Below are 22,869 nucleotides of genomic sequence, written 5' to 3' on the forward strand. Positions count from 1 at the left end.
ATGCAAAACCCTGGATGGGTTACAATGCTGTGTATTCTGTGTATTTACAGCAGACCTTTACTTTATACAAGTAAAATGTACCTTATTTTGCCATAAAAGCCTCTCTCTTCTCTCTTCTCATGTATCCTATAGATTATTTCTGGCTTGGCAACCAGTACATTGTTAGAAATTGGGTGGTGATATATATATTATATTTTATATAATTAAATAACATGGAGCTATATCTTGCTCTGTGCATGCACTGGGTCATTTGATTTATGGGGGAGAGGCCAGACTGGGTGCTGGTGACACATCAAGGGTTGAACCCTGCAGTCTTTTTGGATAAGTGACATAGACATACAGGGTGATTTACCCATCAATCATCTTCCCCATGACCACAAGCCATAAGAAGATCGAAAGGCATTAAAAAGTAGAAGAGAAGGGTTTAAAAAGTCAAGTTAAGTTGCCCCCTCAATGTTAATCTGAAAATGTGTATATTTTTGAGGGAAGTTAATATATTCAATTCAAACCTATAATAGAAACCCAAATGAGCTTCCACATGTTCATAAAACCATTAAATAAATATGCACTATTCTATAAAGGCTCACCAACCTTATTTGTAATCCAGCCCATTAGGCAGCTGCTCAGAAGGTTGGTGCCTCCCTGGGACGGATGGCCTGCACTGGTGACACTGCCTGCTAGGAGTGGGCAAGGCTTGCCTACTATGGGCGCTCAGGGTACCAGAAGGTTCGGACTACTAAAAGTGATGTCACTTAATAAGGCCGATATCTTCAGATCCCCTCCATCACCTCGGGGACCTTCAACATAAGGAGTAGAGTTTCAGGTATTGGTAAAAATCCTAACTTTGCAACCATCATCATAGTCTTTCACTTGTTCTGCTGCCATTCCAACAAAGTAAAAATCAATTTTAAAAGATTCAAAAAAGGTATAAAGACTGCAGCCAATGGAATATGGAAGTTAGATGCTGGTATCTTGTTGCTAGAGACCTCTAAGGATACAATATATGGTACGTGATTATCCAGCCTATGGTATATGCACATTTAATAAAAACTAAAAGTAGCCAAAATGATACTCATTACACAGGCATGGTCCACTGTTGTCAACACCAATCCAGAAGAATGATGTGCAGCAGCAAGAGTGCATTTAGGCAGAAAATTCCAGTTACAGTTCAGTCCTGCTTCATTGTATGTGTTATTAGTGCATATTACTGTTTGGGCTTCTGACCTATCTTCAACACGAAAAGTAAAGTAAAGTGGCTCACATAAAGCTCGCCTCCAAACAAAATTTAAATTTTCCTGCCTCCCATTCCCTCAAACCTACCGCAGAGGATCCTTCTTGATCGTGTATATTTTGTGTACTTTGTGAATGAAGATAAACTAAGCTAAATTCACCTATCCAAGTATCTTGACCAGGGACAGTTTAGGCAAATGTCCAGAACTGGCCCCTGCCAGTACTCTTTACCTTACCAGCAATTAGTTAGATGAGGCTGGTACCTAGATGTAGAAAATGACTTGTCATGATCCCAAAGATATGGTTTAATATACTTTATCTGGTAAAAAAGCTTCAAGTTGAAATTACACACAGTAAGTGTTGGGCATTTATACACCCCCAACCATTTTATTTTCCTTTAAAGCCCAACAACAGCAAAAACATTTTGGATGGAGCAGAATGGTTGAGAGGTAGTAAGGTTTTTAATTTTGTGACTTGTTGGCGACATTTCTCCTCTCTTCTTGTCAAGACAGAAAAAAAAAGATATAGACAAAACAAAAGTGCAATTTTAGCAGCGTAGGGAAGGGTTAGAACATCATACAACGCTTTTATTGCTGTTTGTGCCTTCCTGTCCTGGTAACAACTGTTTCCCCTTTCACTTGCACAGACAAGGAAGAGGAAGTGAGGAAAAATCTTCCCAAAAGAATCAGAAATGAATATAAAAAACATTTTTTTCTCTTAATGACCCTATTTAAAATTTTAAAAAAGATCAGCTTTAAAGTTACACTGCAGGAATTTCTTACCTTCTTTGCATTTGTTCCCTCTTCCTCTTACACAGAAGCACTTTCTTGTATTTCAACATTTTCTCCAAACACAAAGCACAGTTTCATGCACCCAGCACTATGTCTGGTGCAGAACAGCTACAGCACTAGCAGCCCAGAAGTATAGCAGGAGTTCTGATTCAAGGGATGTAACAAGGAAATTTACAACCTTTCAAAACAATTCTCATTCTGCTCAGTTCAGCTTAATCTTACAATTTTGACTTTAAACTTTTATTCAATTGCTCTATTCATGTCTTCTTTCACATCTTTTACTGCTTTGTCCTACACAGCACATCAAGCAAAGTTTTGGTGTGTAGGCGTAGGTTCATTATCCAAGAATATGGGAAAATGTGGAGTAGAGAGACGCACTACGAGCAGGGCAGCGACGGCCTCAGCCATGCTGCCTGCTGCAGCGCTCTCTCCCAGGCCGCTCTCGATCCCGGAGGATACTGCAAGCTTGCCGGCCAGGTAAGTTCCTTACATTGCCTTTTAAATAATTTATGCATCTAAAAGTATCAAAAGATTTAAAGAGCATACTGGAAAAAGTAATTAGCCTTTTGACCCCATAAGGTGGCATTGTCCCTTTAGCAGAAATAAGTTCTTGTGGGTATTTTTCATAACTTACCACCCATGACTTTCATGGCTTGTTTGATTGTTGCATGCACAATTATTTCAGTGTTATAAAGACCATTTAGATCTCAATTTTAACTTGAGGGTTCTTTGAAAACTCTTTGATCAGTCAGCTCTTGGCCTGAATCTGCTGGGATGATTAGTCTACAACAAAGTAGCTGTCATTTAAAATCTAAGTAATTTGTGGATGATTTGTAGCTCTTTTGTTCTTGAAATGATGAAGCCACAAGATGCCACAGGGGAGAAGGTTGGACTAGACTTAGGGTCCAGATCCGCACACACAAAGCTTTGTTAAAGCTGGACTTCAGTAACACCGTAAAGTACCTATAAACCTTTTCTCTTTCTGTGTTGTGTCATTTTTTTAAATTTAATTGACTCTGTATTGTGTATTGTTTCTTTTTAGCCAATGTGATTTTATTCAGGAAGAGGAGTCTAAAGTCCCTGCTAGTTTCTGTGGCCAGTCAGAGACAGAGGGTGTGAGAGTGCAGGTTAGGGACAGATGTTTCTAAAGTTCTCACAACTCTTCCCCCAAGAATCAGCACAGTCTTCTGCCCTGTTTTAACACTGATCTCTGGGCAAGCTTGTTAACTCCCCCCCCCCCCCCCCCCATCCATGTTGAGCTCCTACTAACCTAATCTTTATTATCAGTTTTTTTTTCTGCCATTGACATATAGCACAGTAAGTCCCAAACTTCAACGACTTACTGAACTGTTTGTTATTTAACAAATTCAAAATGAAACAGAAATGTATTTTTCAGCTCACATCATTGCTTCTCAAACCCTGGCCCTGATATTAAAGCTCTCCAAGGCTGCAGAGGATACACTTTTATTAGTGAAGTTGGGTGATCCAGCAAACCTGGAATGGATCTGGTCCATGATTCAAAACATTTGCTAGCAAATAGCAAATCACTTTGGAGAACTCCATTCCAGGTTTGCTGGATCACCTATCTTCTCTGATAAAAGTGTATCCTCTCCAGCCTTGGAGCATTATTAAATCAAGTTAGTTGTATCAACACATGGATTACTTAACTAAATGAATGATGGGACAAAAGGCAAATAGCAGATAGTAAACGGGCAGGTCAGCACAGATGGGGATGGATGATCCTTGTAGTGCATCAGACAGAAAATGACGCGGGCTCTGCGTTATCTGCTGCAGCTTTGAATTTTTGCTGTGTGAAAGTGGTAGTATGCAGAGAAATCGGACAAATCACTTTCAGAACAAGGAAGGACTATCTACAAGTGTGCAAAATGAAAGGCAAGGCTGGAGTTCAGCTTTAATGTAAGTAAACACTGTATGATCTCTTTCTGACACATAAAACCAAAATAATAATAAAAAAAATATTTTTAGTACAAAAATTAAATAAGTTACAGCAATGCAAAGTCTGTATCACAACCCGTATCACCTTCCACCATCTACTTTGCAATAAAATACATTTCATGGACATAACAGGGATACATTAATTGTCTTTCCTATGCCATAGAAACTCTTCTGATTTACAGTAGATATAAAGCAGAACATCATTTCATTGTATAGCAGAAGTTCATACCAAGTCCTCTGTGTTGTTCATTCCCCAAATAATAATATTACTGTAGAGCTTTGTCCTTAAATAGTATAATGCTGTAATCGTCGAGGCTTTTCAACCAAAGGATTCGGTTTGCTGGTTTTCAACATTGCAGTGATGAAGAAAAAGTAAATTACTGATCACAACTATGACCAGGAAGTCAACAGGAAACTTGTTCTTTGAACTCCAGTTCTTGCTGAATAATGTCACTCTGCACTACAATGCCCTCTGTATAAAGTTACCACACCTTGGGTTGTGACTCTTCCTAATAGTACAAATGACCATCACTAGAGATATTTAATAAATGTTCAGTTAGGGCATTTGCCACAGGCCTATCATTACAGGAAAAAGCAAATCATTAAGTCTGGAATGTGAGGTTTTAAAGAAACTGGTATATCGATCTTTGCTGTTCTTGGATGCCAAGGTTTAAAATGATGTCCATAACTTTTATGAATTTTGTGTATACATTTTTACCAAACGACACAGCCAAAGGCATAACACTACTTTCTGTTAGTGTTAAAGAATGCATTGGTGTCACCGCCTAGTCGGGAGCTTTTGGAAATAGCAATACAATGATGTCACAAATTCTGCTTATTCTCTTCCGGTCTTTATATATTCCTGGAGTTTAACTTACGTATATGTAAATTATAGAATGTTAATCATTACCTCCAGTACAAAAGTGACGAAATCCAATGTGTTTTAGTTGGCACAGGAACCGTTTTTGAATGTGGCAGCCTGTCCTGGTGAAACCTGTTCAAGAGGGAATATCTAAACGTGAAAGAAAATAACCATGATGTAGCACAGACAACCAAAACGATGGAGGCATGAACTGTGTGCTAACCAGAACATGTGGCAATTAATGTGAAAGACATTCAGGCGGACCACCACCTTTACAATTACCATGAAAAAAATCTAATTTTTTTATTTGCACTATAATACCTATCCATCACAGGGGTGTGTGTGTGGTCAACATCTTAGGGAACAATGAAAAACAACATTTAAAAAATAATCTTGTTTGCCACTCTTTGCTGCAAATTGCCACATTAGAAGAAAATAGCCCGATCATTTGGTGACCATTGATAAAAATCTAAAAGTAGGGGAAAATCCACATTTTTGAACATTAATGGAGATATAGCTTACAAAGAGGATGCTTGTACAGTGTAAAACTGTTTAGATAGAGGATAGAATATTTATCTTACTGTAAACATTTTTCTTTCACTTCCTGTTGTATAGAGAACAGGAAGGGAAATGAAATCTCTTGAATGGGGCACAATTGACAAAAAAGCTGACATGTGGTTTCTATATTTCTCTATTGTATTAACTTTTTTTGTAATGAAAATGAAAGTGTTGGATTTTGTAAATTGTCCTATTTCAATGGAATGCACACACCAACCATTTAGTGACATACAGCGTACAGACTACACTTGGAGTGTAAAAAAATACATTCAACAATCCAACCATAATTCAGCAATTTGTAAAAAAAAATCTCTCATCTCCATGAACAGCCTAAAACAAAAAGAGAAAGTGCCATGGTGGTAAAGTGTTGGCTTCTGGTAAATGTTGGCAGGGCAACTTTTTGAGAACATTGAGTTAAATGTAAATTATTTTGGGTTATAGAAGTGGCCTGTTTCAAGCCTTGTATCAGAGTTCTCAGTTTGTTTTTTAGCCCTAAAACTTGATGCTTATCGCAAACCCTTATGTCATCCAGTGCTTCAATTCCAAAGTTCTCCTGGCCAGTAGAGTCATTCCTAGATGGCCTCACATCATGATTCCTAATAGACAGTTTCCATCTTATTTGCATGGTTATGCTTCCTTTATGCAGGTCACAGCGTTAAGCCTGAGGTAGGGAGAGGAACGGATCCATATTTCTTTATGGAGATGGACTGATGGAAGTTGGACTAGGTATTGCAGTTTTGTGTTGTGGTGGAGTCATCGTATGTTCTCGAATGTCTCCTCTGAACCTCTCATTTTGAGCTTGTGGAGAGGAAGACTTTCCCCGGAGAATATCTGCAATCTGATAAAGCAAATTTTTTTAATACCTCTAGATGATATATAACAAATTTTAACAACAACTGATTTTCAATAACAATTGTGGCAACTAATTACATTTTACTTTGCACTAGTCAGATGAGTTATAAAAAATTTCTTCCTAGTTTCTATAGGTCATGATCAGAGAATATCATTCTTTTTATACTGGTGGAATAAACCCATACAGAGTTTTAGTTAACAAGAACATGTGTGCAGGGAAAGATCTAATGACCCATTTAATGTGGCAGTTGCTGTGAGATTATATCACTCATTCCCTTTGCTGCCATACCTTTGTGTTTATAGGAAAGTGAAGATGACCATCAGAAGAATACAACTTGCACATTTCACGTGATGACCTTTTCATGATGCCGCTGGCAACAAGTTATTTTGGTATTTAAACTAGCTTTTTCCTTAATTCCTTGTACTCTATATAAATTATGTAGTAAAACAGGAAAACAATTTTAAATGGTACAACAAGGAAGTGATATGATTTTTTTTCAACTCATACCTTACAAAATCACCAATAAATAGTTTGTAAGTTATTTAGTTTAGAGTGTCAAAGTCTTGAAAGGTTCTTCTGCAATAGCACATTTCACCAACAGGTGGTGGAAGTGAAATTGTAACTGCAGATTTCTTCACTTTGGATTTACAAGAGCTAAATTCCCCTCTGTAATACCACATGCAAACATAGAAATGATTTCCAGTTAAATACGTAGCATTGCGTGTCTTTTAACATAAGAGTGAAGCTGGAGTAGTATTGATACATAACTTAAAACAGCACAAAACAATTGCACAATCCGCATATTTGTCTGAACTATGACGTGACGTCGACAAAGACCCTTTAGCCAGGGTGTGATGCACGAGATTATTCAGAACCAGAAGTGACAGAATGAGTCACTTTTATTTTATACAGAGAATCTGTTTACTGTGTAAATTATATTTAATTGTGTGCTTTCTGTCATGATGGAATAATTATTTTTAGCTGTATAGCTGTACTCAACCATGTATGGCAATGTGACAATGCCCATAGGGTGGCATGGGACAAAGATCTTCATCCCTTTGCTTTTTCCCTCTTGGATATGATGAAAGGAACATTGCATTATTAAAGAAGAATCACCCCCCAGGTACCTAAATGTACTTTTAGCTCATTGCAAATCTGGTGGCCATTCCTACGCATTATTTCTTTCCTACTGCATTGTCTTCCTATTGGACACCATGTTCCCAACTGATTCTGTTCAACCAAATGGAAGTAGTTGACAACCATACCTGAAAAGTATTTGCTGGTGGTTACATTTGTGCTGCAGTTCTTGGAAACGACATGTTACTTCTGACCATGCAGTTACTTTTCTGCCACCGCAAGGGCATTTGACTGACCTATAGTGCAGTTTGCTGATCCTGGGCACGTAGCAGCAGTTTGCAGCACACCCAGGAGCACATGGGTATAGACCGCACATCTGAAATAGTCCTTAGTCTTTTATAGTTAGACAAAGTGTCCAACTAGCTGATTAGAGAGTTGGAGGTTTAGGGGCCTGAAGCACTTTTCCAGATTGCTAAAGGTACATGCAACTTATACATGGACAATAGTTACCACTATTTCTAGTGAGATATACTTTAAGGGTTTATTTATAAAGCAGTGAATCTTACATTCACTCAAACATTTCCTGTTGGAGAATCTTCCAAGTTCATGGGCTTCAATGGCAGTAATTTGTTCTCCACCTGTGAATGTTTCAGAAAAATGACAGATTCACAGATTTATAAATACAATCCTAAGTGTGGGTTTCAGGTTGGCTTTTTGCTGGGTATTAGGTTTATTCTACTAGTTTTTTAATCTAATATTTAATAAAACATAATTCAAATTGTTACCTTCCTGTTTTTTTCCTGTTTTTGTGGTCTTGAGCTGGCCAGTATTACCACTGGGATTTCATAGCTGAGTGGGATGATGAGAACGGAGTAACAGCCTTATGATGTGTGTGTTTCTGAATGACTGCTACTCATGAAGTGTATCTCTGTGTGGGAGAGGATCACTAATTCAATGGCCACATTGCATTCTTAGCATACTACAGCTTCCATTGTACACACAGTTCACCTACATTCTCAAACATAATGCTACAGATTATATACGGGTGTGCGGACTATAACCCTGTGTAGAAAATGTTTTATATTTACCAATTTATTTAACATATTTATTTCTTAAATGATGAAATAGAAAGCATTGAGAAGCTGTTTGCTTATAAATTGGGTCTTTTTAATTGAAAGTCTCTATATTTCCATTTAAATGGAGCAGGCAGGAAGAAAAGGAGAGGAGGGAAGAATGAAAGCATGAACTACTGTGCTCTGTTAACAACAAAGAGCCTGCTGACTGGAAATAGTAATATGAAATATTTATGTGCAGTTTACCTAATTAAAACAACCTAAAATAAATCTATTTTTGTGATAATGTATACAAAAACTTTGTACTCAAAATTACACTTTCATGACCATTACAGGCAAAGTGTCAGTGCCCTGTGCTCCAACAAACTAAAAAAGTTAGGAAAAGCATGCTTTTTTCCAGTGCATGAGAACCTACTAGTGAGAGTTTTGCTGCTCTGCTTTCCATAGAACTCTGTAGGGCAGTGACAACATCCCCATCACGGGCAGAACATGGGGGAAAAATAAGTATGCCTGTAACTTTATCCTTTTCCCACTACATATATCGGGAGATTTGTGGAGATAGAAAGGGAATGGCCAGCATAAGCCATTTTAATAAAAGTTCACTTTAATAAGTGTACAAAAGAACCTTTAAAATAACCGAACCAACATTGTGCAGAACAGCATTGTGCAAGAAATTAGGGGATTTTTGCCACTGTTTTATGAATAGCACATGAAATAATTAGTTCCCTATTACAATATTTTGCACATTGCTAAAGGCTAATTTGTTATATTAGAATACAAGGGTGTCTTTCACAGTAACATCATGAGATGAGTTATTCAAAGTTATTCACGAGGAACTGAATCAGAGTGATGTTCATTTTTTATATAAAAAGTTTCAACCATTAAGCTCAGTGTTGGTCTGCATTATGGCATGAAAAAAGTTTTTATTTCCTCAGTAAAGTTATGTGTAATGTGTAGATTTTTTTTAATCTGAAGTGTACCTTCATCTTGGTTTAAGTGGTTTGAAATAAATGAAGTTTTAAAGTAAAACATAACTACTAGCATAACCACTAGTATAATTGTTTTTGTTTATACTTTTTATTATACTGTATATGGCTAATACTTTTCTTTGGGCTAAGTTTAGATGAAATGTGCCGGTGATTGGGATGCTACATGTACTGTCTCACCCACAAATGCTCATAGCGAACGAGTGAGGGTGTTATTGAATGATTCAGTTTGGCCCTGATGTTGGTTTATCAAGAACCAGCACAGTGGGTGGCTGGCAAGTTACATAGCCTGGAGCTTCCCATGAATGTCTGTTCCCACTGCCCATCTGAAATTAGCTTAACTCTGCCCTTAATTTAGCAAATAAAGTTAATGGCTTTGATTGTTTTACATTGAGGTATATGGAAACCACAAAAATAAACTTATACTTGCTTCTATTTCATCTGCTATTTTTTTAAAACAATTTTTTTTGTTAAATCTAGGTATCAGCAAATACCTATTGGTCAGAAATTTACCGATGTTGTGTTATGCAGCCCTTAACCCCCTAAGGGTGACAACACTTATTCTTCAAAAGTACAGTTCAATAAGTGAGCATTGGTATTCTAGGGCAGGAAGTATATTACTAGTGAAAATAAAGGTTTGGTATTGCAATTTATGTTTTCCGAGTGTGGCTTGTGTGCTGTACTCCCTGCTCACCTTTCTGTCCTTTGCCACTGTCAAGGCTGTATCATTGTGGCAGTTTTTTATGCTGCCATCTGCACCGCTCTTTAAAAGTAAACGCGTGATCTCAGTAAGACCTCGTCCACTCGCCACGTGCAATGCAGTATTCCCGGCGTAAGTGAGCTGATTGACCTGTGCGCCATGCTGTAAATAAGTAAAAATTAGGTTAGAATTTTAACAAGGTGTTTTTAAACAATATAAATGCCAACTATACTGTAATATACATGTTTAAATGTGATTGCAATTAATCAAAGTCAGCTCTTTATAATCTAATCCCTTAATATAACACATCATTTTTATATCTCAGACAACTCATGCTGAAGAAGGAACTAAACGCAACAAAAAAAAAAAAACTGCAACCAGGTCTGCAAAAAAAAACGTACCTGCCTGATCTAATTTTTATATTTATATTCACCTGTCCTTGTTCTATTGGGCGTGCCATCCTCTTCATGTGGTCTTCTTCCAGGTGTCAGATGTCAGGCTGGAATGATGTAACTCCCGCACATGCTTGGCATATACCACCATAACCCGGTATCCTAAACTAAGCTGCACATGCTTGCTTTATTGCAGAAGGTAAATCGCCTGTTCTTTCTGCAATAACAGTTTGCCTGTTCACAACTTTTTATTGTGGAACTATAGTTTTACTTTAAGTTAAATCACTGCGGATTCGTGGGAAAAAAGCTAACTTTACACGGGTGCCCAGTGAAAAGATTTCAATTTTTTATTTTGGTAAGAAATGGGAAAATAATCTTTACATTGCTGATCAGGTAGAAGAATGTTCTATACATTGGTGGTCAGTGGGAAGAATGTTTTTTATAATTAGAAGAAAATCCCCCCCCCCCCTTGCAGAGGTGGACAAAATGGCACAGCTAACAATATCTATATGTATTTTTATTGAATATCATAAATAAACAAATAAAAATATTGCAAAATTCTAGAAATATCTTGGAAATAATGCCCACTTTTAGGAGAACCTTCTTTGTGTAGACATACAAAGCCCTGAGACTCCTGCTGGGAACTAATACCTTGGACGTGATGTCAGCCAACCCAGAAGATTGAAGCGACACTGTAGTATTCTATTTTGCTCATACCCCAACAGCTATATCAAAAAGTTGTGTAGGGAGGTGCGGGTAGGAACAGAGGAGCTGGGCCAGTAAGGACAGTATTAAAAAACTCTGAGATGAAGAGAGGGCTATGATGTACAAGAAAGTGGCTTTGCTTGGAATCTGACACTTTACATAATCTTTGACTACAACCAAAACACAAAATGCCCAGTAAGAAAATAAAAACAGAATCCCTTTACCTTTTAAAGTGTATGTGAATGAGACCATATATTCTGTGATTTACACAGCAGTATAGTGTGCATAATTAGCATAAAATAAAAAAATAAAAACATTTTTTACTGCCTGAAGTTATTTTGTTCTGTGTTTTTTGGTGTATTTGGTATTTATGAACAGTTTCCCCTATGTATTTGTTTTTATATACTGATGCTTTAAATTATCGTTATTATCATGTGAAAGAACAAGATACAAGGGGATACAAGAGGACAGATATATAAGATAAGATAATTGAAAAATACTTCCATAACCCTGATGAGCAATGTTTAGCCCACTGCACTCATAAATACCATCTTAATTTCACCATTCCTATTGACTAAAATGCATTTCTCTAAAGTTGCAAAAAGTAAAAACATTACAGAAATCTGTTATTTGCTACAACCTTTTAGGGAAATTAAATATATTAATTATGCTTATGCCAAATCCTATGGGTCTATCCTAAAAAAGTCAAGTATTTTTTTGCACATTGACTGATAGAGAAGGTATTCCCACTGCAAGCCTAAATTTACCTTTCCCTTAATATGTGGCAACTCCCTATAAAGACAAGTGTACTGTGTGTTTTCTCTAGTTTGAATTTCCTACTCTTCAGTTCAATATAGTTTGTGAAGGAAGTATGAGATGGTTTACTGGGACAGTCCCATTATGAACTAAGCCTATGACTTCATTTTGTAATATTTATCTTAACCATGGTACACAAAAGCTCTTCTCTGATTAATCAATAAAGGAAGCTTAAATAATAAATGCCTAAATGTTATCTTTAGAGTAAGAATAGTAAACCATATCAATATTTATAATAAAAAAAATCCACACTAAAACACATTTTGTGTTATCAGATCTGCTCTTTGACCTGCTGTATTTTTTACAGCCAGTTTCTATTCTACCTGTTGTATCATTACATCCAGTAAAATATTGTAGTTTATTGTAAAATGTCTGGCATTGCCTAAAGGTCAACTGCAGGCATGAAAACTTTAATCCAAATAAATTCCACAACACTCACAAAGTATGCAATTCCACTTGTGTGCACCAGATGCCTTTAATAACCCAGGTTAAAAAAGCAGTGATAATGACTGTGTAGATAATAGAAATGATGTGGGAGGGACCCAGTAGACCCACCAGCAACAGGCTGGCTGCAAAGAACAACAAGGGGGCGGATACAAGACCAGTCAACTTGCTAAAGGACTAAGAACAGATGTGATTGGTCTTCATTACAGAAAGGTCCTGCATGTAAGCAAAGTTTTATACTTGATTTAAGGAAGACGAAACACAAAACAAATTAGTGTTTTGTATTTAGGCAATGTTTGCTTATCCCAGAGTTCAACTTTAAGGAATAAAATATCTATTCTAGTTTTGTACCCACTAGGAAGTTTTATATTTAGAGTTAGAACATGTGTCCTTGAACTGGAAGTGGGAGGTAATCAACCCAATTGGGACATTGGTAGCAATTCATTTTTGTCCAACAGTGTGAGGTTTATAACATTAGATATATTTGTATTGCTTTTTTGACCCCATTAAGGGAATTTCAATTTATTGTCCTGCATAAGAACAAAAAGAACACCTAACATATAACACCTGTCCAAATTCTAAATCTTCTGCTATGGTGTGGTTATAAGTACTCCCAATGTAGTTTTAGAGGACATCCAACCGCTGTATAGAAATCAAGGTATTTGATATGAGTAAGAACTCACTTGAATAAGTAGGGACACCAGCTCCTCTTGGCTGCCTTCCACCGCTTGGATCAATGGACTTTGTCCACTTTTTATATCCTGTAAGAACATGTCACCAAATTAATGAAGAACTATTCTAATTAAAGACCTATAAAGAAATGACAAAATAACAATATGGCTTTATTTTTATTTTAGCTTGGAAGATAATGGGGGAAGGTTGGAAGCTCCAGTTTTGATCCCTGTTGGGGAGATCTCTCTATTTTCTAGGACAGAAAATGAGGAAACTACTTCCTCAGAGACACAAACATCAGTAAAAATGTAATTAGTAAAGCATGAATGGGCCATAACCCCTGTCAAGTTATTACTGCTCTCTTGGGTCCCGGGGAAGAGATTAAATTTGAATGTATTTTTCATTGGCATCATATCAATCCCTGGTAAAAGGGTCAATGTTGGGTCTATCCAACAGGGATCAAGACTGGAAGAAAGCTATTAAGTGCCAAACGTTTACAGCTAAGGCCAATTTCTAAATCTTAGTCTAGAAGTTTAATCTGAATGCATTTTACTTTTGGGGACCTCCTCCTCCTCCATTAGCATACTATTAACAAGTTTAAATACAGTATAATTATCCCTTATTACTGCATACCTTATTTTAGATCTCTCTCCTTCCCTATGCATTCTTGGCAGATAAAAGCTGGTGGAGGAGACCAGTAGGGTGCTGTACATAGTTTCCTGAAAACATCACAGCACCCTGTATCAGTACTCCTCTCCACAAGTTGCGAGTTGACATAGTTGGGTAGGAAAGGGCAAGGTGATACTAAATAGTCCCTAGCCAAGAAATTTGGCTGGCTTTATTTGACTCACAGAACTACAGAGTACAGTCAAAATTTGCAAATTCAGTACAGAAGAGGAGTCTGATTGCCTGCAATTTTGACCTCAAGCTCTGTGCAAGAAGTTTTAGTGAGCCAAGAAAAAAGAAACAGTAAAATTGTGAGTTATGGTAACCTTTGCCATGATTAAAAATAAAATTAATTTGAATTGTTGCCACTTTAAGGACAAAAGCTGGCTGCAGAATAAAATAAAAAGGAAACTTCTAGTGCCCTGAAATAACAGAATGATAGGAAAGGCATGTTACACTCCAACAACTAAAGCTTACAAAGGTGAAAATAGTAATCAGGCAAGGTTTTCCAACCTGTCTGGTGACTTTTCCCCACACATTGAGCCTCAGCATAGAGAGGTTTAGCCTTGAGTGCTAAAGGGTCAATGGCAGCACTGCTCATATGACCATAGTACATAAGAATTTTTCATAATGCTTTATTAGGTGGACAGAAGATTATGGCACATTCACACCCATGTTTCTAAAAATATGAACATTACAAAATATTTCAACACATTGTTATCATATTTATGTAACCATTTTTACATGCATTTTTAATAGCTGTGATGTGCTTGTAACTATTATTATTAATTGTATTAATAAACAGTATCTATACAGTGCCAACATATTATGCAGCACTGAACATTAACATGCTTTACATGTTTTATTACATTAATATCACGTGCAAGTTTTTAAAGGAAAGTATAATTCTGCTTGTATTTGACATAACTGTTTCACGTGTGTGAATACTTAGATAGTAATGGATCTATGATGCATTCTTGATCCTATGTTTAAACATTTACACAATAAAACACATTATACTACATGGGTTAAAATGCACCCTAACCCTCCTGCTTTGTGATTTTACATAGCATGGCAGGCACTATGGAAATTCACTCAGCTTGATTTTTTTAAATACGTTTTAGAAACAAATTCAAATCTTGTTGGGTTTGGTACCCCACAAATGCCATCGTACCACTGCGTTCACATTAGCTCCATGCCTCAGCAAGCAAAACGTTAAATCTCTGCGTCCCGTACTGACAGCTATGTGCAATGCAGTCATACCTAAAGGAGCAAACAAAACAGAAATTTTAAGTGTCACGGCAAGAAGACAGATAAAGGGAAACATAAAAAAGAACAATGTTAAAAAAAAAGGAATATGATGGTGAGATAGCTACTCTCCCGAAAATGATGGGTCCTAGAATAGCTATTCATACAAAAGTTCTGATTCACTTGCTGCATGCTTGCCACGGCTATTGACATGACTCTCGCATCATTAATACAATGAAAAAATAAATGCCTTGAGGCAAAATAAAGTCTTGAGGGAAATAAATGCTTTGGCCTTGCATAAGCTCCCATAATAAAAACTTATGCTGGTCCAAAGAATTTTTACAGTGTATGACTGTTTTGGCCATGGAGTATATATTTATATTGTTTTTATCAAATTCATAAAATATTTGTATTTTGAAACTGTAAGCAACAATACTTTAGTATTTACTGTGGCAAGGTCTCACTTTTAGGTATTTCTCCTGCAATTGGCTTTTCTGAGCTACCATGACTTATCTGACTGTATTATAAAGCTATAGGCAGGAATAACTGGCTCCGTATATATCTTAATGTCAAAAAAATATTATGTACGAGAATACTTTTATTGTTTTACAGCAGATCTAAAGTCTGTGTTTTTTAATACAAAGACAGCCAGGTCTGTTGCCAGGCCAGTGATTCAGCTTTTCTTTTAACAATGAATCTATTAAAAATATAATCTAGCATTTGACATAATTTGGCTGGAACTAAGATACCCATAAATACTGATAAGATGGTGCTTTTTAAAGAGAAATTGCCACTGTCACGTGACTGGGGGATGGAACGAGTTCCCAGGTTGCTGACACAGCTGATCTCAATGTCAGCAAGGGGCTGAGAGGTTGTATTAGCCAAATAAAGTATAAAGTTGACGGGACCTTTCCAGAATTACTTCCATTATGACCCAAGGTGACTTTGAGCTCCCTAAGAATGGAGAAGATAGACCATCATGGAAACTTGGGTTATCCAGCAAACATGAAACAGATGTGGTCCAGGACTGAAAACCTTGGCCAATTTATCACAAATTATTCCCAGATCACCCAGGTTCACCTATGATACCCTATCATCTCCAGTCTTTCCAGAGCTTTAATAAATCAGGCCCATGGTCTCATTAACAAGGCACTGCATCAGGTATCACGTTGAGCAATGTACTGTTACCTAATGTTAATGCTTACCTAATCCTAATGAATTACTATTTCTCTATTCAAACCTATATCAGCAATACAAGACAATAAAATTATATTCAAAGAGTAGGACACATACCCTGATAATTGGTGGCCTCCAAGTCTTTGGCCCCAGCTTTCAACAGAACCTCTAGGCAGTCAATACTTTCATATTCACATGCTAAATGAATACAAGTCTGTCCATTACGGTCCTGAATATAGGGCAAGGATCCATGTTCTAGTAGGAGGCCAACAAGTTCTGGCTGCTTGGTGATCACTGCAAGATGAAGAGGGGTCTATAAGAAAGAAAAAGGAATGCCATTAAATTGTGGTGTCAAAGCATTGGCAAACTTTGGTGAAGTGCTCATAAAGAAGTCACTTTCAAAGTCAATATAGTCATTCCTAATTTTCCTTAATTGTCTTAATGGATGAACCATATTTACCTAGGGATAAAGGAAATATAAAAACTTCAGGTAAAGAACTAATTACTTAACTAGTAGAGGCATAGGAATTGATTTACTGCCAAAGGATGTGTTTTTCTGTCCATCCACTTCTGAGATTTACATTGCACTGCCACTCTGTTTTCCAGAGAAGACCATATTTTTTCCTGCTGCAATTAAAATGTCTTGTTCCTTTCCTATTATAAGTACTTATTATTGAATGTAAAGTTGCCTTGCATACCATGGTTTGTGGTGACAACATTACAATTTATATTACAATACTCTATCTATAATTTTGACTTGCTTTTGAAAAAACACTAAAATGCTAAAATACTTATTCATGCACGCTGCACCAATTGTAACATTTCCACCCTGTTTGGTTATCATCTTTTTGATTTAAATTATTTAAAAAAACTCCCAATTACCGTTGGAATTTTTTTAACTTCCCTAATATTGCCCCTCCCTAGCTCAATTCTGTTTTTTTGCAGAATATGTGTTAAATATAACAGGGAAAGTGGCAATTAGGCATGTCAATAGATAACAATAGCTGTCTTTAATGGCCCCCTGAACCTTACAGATTGCATTCTGATGGCTTTTGGGTTTACATCATATGCAGACCAAACAACAATGTAACAAACGTATTCTTTACTGACCACCAATGTATTGGGAGCCTTTTTTCTGACCACCAATGACATGGAAGTATACTTCAATGCCCACTACGAGGAATTATAAAATACCAATAAAAGCTAACTGCAGGACCCCATAGTTTCTGTACAGGGACCCCTTTATCTGACACTGATCAGGTGAAAGCCTATAAGAAACTTGAAAATAATCTTCAGCATTTTTAGTGAGAACATTTTACATGTGTGGGTGATTGCCTGTTTGTGATGTGCTTGGATTCCCCTGTTCTCGTAGTGTGAAGAGGTGTATGAGACGAGGGGTTTAACCCTTTTTTGTTTTAAAGAACATTTACTCAGAAGGGGATTGTGTTACTATTTTACATACACCCAATAAATGCAAATTTTTTATGTTGCCTGCATAAACTAAAGTAAATCTTAGAAAAACAAATGAAATAAAATTGACCTGTAACAAGAGAAATGTATATTCTGCAATTTAACATTTCTACCCCTCACAAGTCACTGACATGGTCTAGGAATGTTCACTGTCCACATCGTACAGTAAATGAAGGTCACTGAAATTAATATTTGCAATAGCTTTAGTGGTATTCTAACATATGTCCTAACTTTTGGAAATTAGAGGGATACGTTTAATCTCAAAGCATCTAGGCAAATGACACACATTGCCATCCCCCCATCTTGGGGACCATAGGGTCCATGACTGGTTAAACTGACAAGTGTTTTTTTTTTCATAAAAAAGTGAATTTGTGTTCACATGGATGTTACTAAAAACAATATTCCAGTGGTTTACCATTTTTTAAAAATAGAAAATCACCCCAAAGACCTTTGATTATCATTGAAACAAACGAGAGTGAAAGTTCTATTATTTTCACAATTGTTTTCCAGGTGTTGTGGTTTTGTCACCACAGTAAGATCCCTGTGCAGAATAACAGGTTATTCTCCCACTTAACTGCTTCTATAAACTGGAATGAACACATGCCAAAGGGGTTTTACAACAGCCTTTTGTCAAACTCTGTACTCCAGAGGAAAACTTCAAATATTTTTTAGATCCCAGAGAACTCTTAATAAAGTTGTCCAAAATGCCACCCTTACAGACAGTTAAAAGATCATTAGTGTCATGCTTGTGGCTCTGCTAAGTGGAGTTATACCCAAAGATGTGCAGGCACCATCAGATGAAGGGCTGAAGAAATCCCTGTAAGCCTCTGGAGCAGTGTATTCCAGCCCGGGTTCCTCAACCCTAAAGTTCCTCCAGAGGTTGCTGGAGGTTCCTTGAACAATGAGCTATTTGTACCTTCAAGGCTGGGGTGTCAAACTCTGGCCCACGGACCAAATCTGGCCCACAACATCCTTTTTTTTTGGCCCCCAAAGGAATCCTAAATATGAATTGCCGCTGCATTAAAATAGCGACGCTACTACAATTCCCGGCATCACTTACGTCTATAGACCAGCAGTCTACCTGCCTATGCGTGGCCCCACATTGGACTGTTATTAGACACAAGTAATGCCCGGAATTGTAGTAACAGCATCACTCGCGTCTATAGACCAGCGGGCTCTCCGCCTATGCGTGGCCCGTATTGGACTGTTTTATAGACACAGGGAATTGTAGTAGTGGTGCTATTTCAGTTTCAAGTTTGGCCCGCGACTTTGTCTAAGTTTTTAATTTTGGCCCACTGTGTATTTGAGTTTGACACCCCTGATCTAAGGTCAGGTTTTGGCTTTCTGTAAGGGTGACATTCTTCCAGCCAGCAATGTAAAAGACATTTTTCATACTGACCACCTCACCAATGTCTGGTGAGCTGTAGATAAAGTAATTATAGCAGGGTTCTCTAAAAACCTGAAACTTATTTATGTTAGAAAGGTTGAAAAAAGCTGCACTGGAGGGACCCTAAGGTTCCATAAAACCTTGGTTGAGAATGGCTGGTCTATACCCTGGCTAGAGGTTCGGTTTACGAGAACCTGTTGCTTTGCACTGTTGAAGAAAAAAAAGATTTACTTTAAAAACAACCGCACTATTATACACTGATATATTTTATAAGCATATTTGGAAGATAAAAATAAAAATAGCACAGTTCTGTATAATGTGATGTTTATATCATGTTGAACATCTGTGTTATATCAGTTTGCTTACAGCTTGCGTATGAGCGACTCTCACAGTTCTGCCTGAGAGGTTAGGAAGAAGTTAAGAGAAAACAGTGAGGGGGATCCCCCGAGTCACATGACTTCCAGCAAGAGCAAAAAACACTAAACTATTTACAAAGAGCAGTTAGTAAGTTACATAGATTAATCAGCGACATGCAGTATACATGTAAAATCATTTTTTTTCTGATACGATTGTTAATGTTGTGGAAAAAGAGGTTAAACAAAAAGTATAAAGTCTTTAAAAAGTTACTGCAGATGTGATCACTAATTTGAAGGGCACCTGTCATAGGCTAAACAACTAAATGTGCACACAGGAACTAAGGTCCCATTCCCCAAAAGTTTTTGTGGTGTGCCTATTCATTTCCAATTGGCCTCTTATGCACAGCGAAACACCAAACAACATATGTGATTCTCAGCACATAACAATGCATTAATCGGTAGGCATCTGCACCTTACAATGTGAATTTAATAATTGATTAAAATATATATTGGATGGCCACTTACCTGCCTGAGGTTATTCAGTATATCAAGGTTTATTCTCCCATGGTTTAGAAGGGCAATCACCCTCTGAACAGCTGAAATGTTCTCGTGGACCACGGCAATATGCAGCGCTCTAGAAGTTAGAAAAAAAATAGAAAACATTATCAGCATTGAAACAAAGTGATTAGCAATGTAAAAGCCTGGTAACAAAAATCAAAAAGATAAGCTGGACACACAAGATAGAATTTTGTTTCAGATTTGTATCACAGCAATACAATTTTCCAGCAACTGCTAATTGCAAAGCACACATATGCAGAGAGGCCAAGTTTCAAGTGAGCTTGTCAGTAACCTAATACTAAATACCTAAAAAAAATGTTTTACTTGTAATGTGCCTTTAAATTTGGTGCCTTGACTACTCCATGGGAGTCTGTTCTTTAGCACATCCCTCTTTCTCCTTGCATGTCATTGCATTTTTCTCTTTTGGGAGTGTTAAATTATTCTCTGTGTTGGTCCAGCTCCTTTACTCCCCCTTCACCTCCCTACACTTGGGGGACTGCTCTAAGTCTACTGGGGATGCTGACATCACAAGGAGGATGATTTTGCTTATCACAGGCTGATCACAGAAAATGAGTCTCTAAAGGGTTCCCTCTAGTGGCTAGTTTACAGATCTGTATATTTAATACAAAAACTAAAATATGGATTAGCAGGCCATACCATAAATGGCTTATAATTAAACACTGCAGTAATTTTTAAAATAATACTGTAAAATGTTACTGTATAACCACCTTGTCCGACTGTCTGAGTATAGTAAGTATAGGAGCTGGACATTGTCATCCTTCTTTAAACAATATCTTTCCTGCCAAAAGTGAATGCTTGTGCTTTATCTGGGTCTCTTGTACTCCAACAACAAGGCAGTCACAAATGTGTCATTCGCCAGTAAGCCTTGTTTGTTGGAACACTGCCCGTGTAACATCTGGCCGACAAAACTCCAGTAACATCTGCTGTTGTCTCCGAGTGGTCCCTAGGTAAAGGGGGAAGTGGTATGTGTAGCTATTTGGTAGGGATGCTGCTAACAGCCATGTTAAAAATAAAATATACCCCTATTTATTAATAATATTTATTATTAATAATAATAATAATAATAATAATACTGTGAATATCTTCTGTTTTAAACCTAAATATGAGATTTTAAACATTTTAAAACACACATTACCTTTATTTATTAACTTAATTTAATAATAAAATGTTATTTATTTATTAAGGCTTATGACCTCATTTGTCTCCTCTGCAGTTAGGCAAAACAACCATTTTCAGCCTGTTAACAGGACAATGAAGAAATATCACCACACTGATGAGGTCATCATTCTGCTCTTGCCCTCTCTCTGCTAATATTGTAAAGTATTACACAAATCCAATAGAATTGTGAATGTATTTATTATATCTTAATAAAAAACTTATTTCTCAGCCTCATGATTTTACCATAAATTGTACATGTGCAGAAATTGAATTTTTTCTTCCTGTTTGCGTTCATTTATTCCTACCTATCACAGCTGAGTAGATCTGAATCGAACAAAGAATCTTCACACATACATAAAGCAAGTTGTTTGTCTTTTACGGAAAGGCAAAGTGTTCTATCTGTTAAAAAGTTGCAACCTGTTTCAACCTTACCATAGCAAGGTCTCTCCCTGGTTCAAAAGTTTGTCACTTCCAAAATCCCAGCAATGCTGTTTTTAAGGTAGAGCAAACTGGGCAATTGCCCAAGTCACCAATTAACAGAATAGGGACCCCTACTTCATATCTGTTCAGGACCCATTTTGTCTAAAACTTTCCCTGACTTCTGGATGCAACATCCATCCGAAGAACAGGATGATGGAAATATGGTTCTGACAGGTTCTCTTGAAAGCAATGTCTATTTTCCATCAAACTAGAACTAATAACTAATTAGTGGGAAGTATTTAAAACAAACCAATAAATTGTATGTAAAGCCACCTTTTCTTTTTTTAGTATGTGTTTGTCTCATTTTGTACAGTTTTCTTAAGCAAATTGTTTTTGTGGATTTGTTAAAAAAGTTTCCTACACAGAGACGCTGCCAGTAATAACACTTACTGTTGTGTTATTGTGTCTCACAATATTCATTGGCGTTGTCACTCTACTATGCAAGTTGCATGGTGGTATTTGGGCAATTTATCAATGATTTTATTGGAAGATCAACAAGGGCAAACTTTTTCCTGACCCACCAATAATTTTAACAACTTGTGCTGATTGCTTGTCCAAGAAACCTCTACCTTTGAATAGACATCCCATATCTTTATTTTAGGATTTCCAATTTTATCCATATCTCGTGTATAAATAGGTGCAATGTATATAGTGTCAAAAGTAGGACTGGGTACATAGTGCTAATGTGTATAATGCTGTACATTTATTCCTGGTATGCAATAAATACATTTTTTGACTAACAATTACAGAAATATACTTTTTTCGTTTTCATAACTCAAATTCTCCTAAAAACACAAATGAATCCAGCTGCAATATTACTAAAGGGCAACAGAAGAAAGACCTATTTATACTAAAAAACCTACTATATGTGTAGGTATGTAGGTATGTGTGTATGTATAGGAAAAAATGAATGAGATATTTAAAGTCAAACAAAAGCCTAACAAAACTGTAAAAACAGGTCTGGTAAGTAAGAGTGTTTAATATGGTGGTACTAAGTAGTTAGGAAACCTGTATACCATAGGATATGATATCAAACACTCTAAATTTAGGGTTTCCATACACTTTAATAAAAATACATTTATTCATCCCAGGATCTGTTGCTCTGATCATTTTTTGCATTTGTTGTACGATAAATTTTTGCTGTCAGCAGGTGACATCTGAACAAATAAGGTGGTGGTTCACAGTCTGGGGGCAGGACTGGGGGGGGGGGGGAGGAAATTTAGTAATGAGTCAG

At 36.8% G+C, this 22,869-nt stretch overlaps 1 protein-coding gene across 2 annotated transcripts in view; it reads right to left on the reverse strand.

Moving 5' to 3' along the window:
* Window positions 1-3,903: 3,903 nt before the first annotated feature.
* Window positions 3,904-22,869, reverse strand: part of BCL3 (BCL3 transcription coactivator) — a 39,401-nt gene continuing 20,435 nt past the window's right edge. For both annotated transcript variants that reach the window (XM_072425802.1, XM_072425801.1), the window contains 6 exons: window positions 19,944-20,052; window positions 16,323-16,518; window positions 14,956-15,044; window positions 13,127-13,204; window positions 10,081-10,248; window positions 3,904-6,235 (listed from right to left, as the gene is read on the reverse strand). In XM_072425802.1, coding sequence (XP_072281903.1) covers window positions 6,092-6,235; window positions 10,081-10,248; window positions 13,127-13,204; window positions 14,956-15,044; window positions 16,323-16,518; window positions 19,944-20,052 — 784 coding nt within the window. In that variant the 3' untranslated portion in view covers window positions 3,904-6,091. The remainder of the gene's footprint in view (window positions 6,236-10,080; window positions 10,249-13,126; window positions 13,205-14,955; window positions 15,045-16,322; window positions 16,519-19,943; window positions 20,053-22,869) is intronic.

This window comes from Pyxicephalus adspersus, chromosome 11 (assembly GCF_032062135.1).
Source record: "Pyxicephalus adspersus chromosome 11, UCB_Pads_2.0, whole genome shotgun sequence".
Taxonomy (NCBI): domain Eukaryota; kingdom Metazoa; phylum Chordata; class Amphibia; order Anura; family Pyxicephalidae; genus Pyxicephalus; species Pyxicephalus adspersus.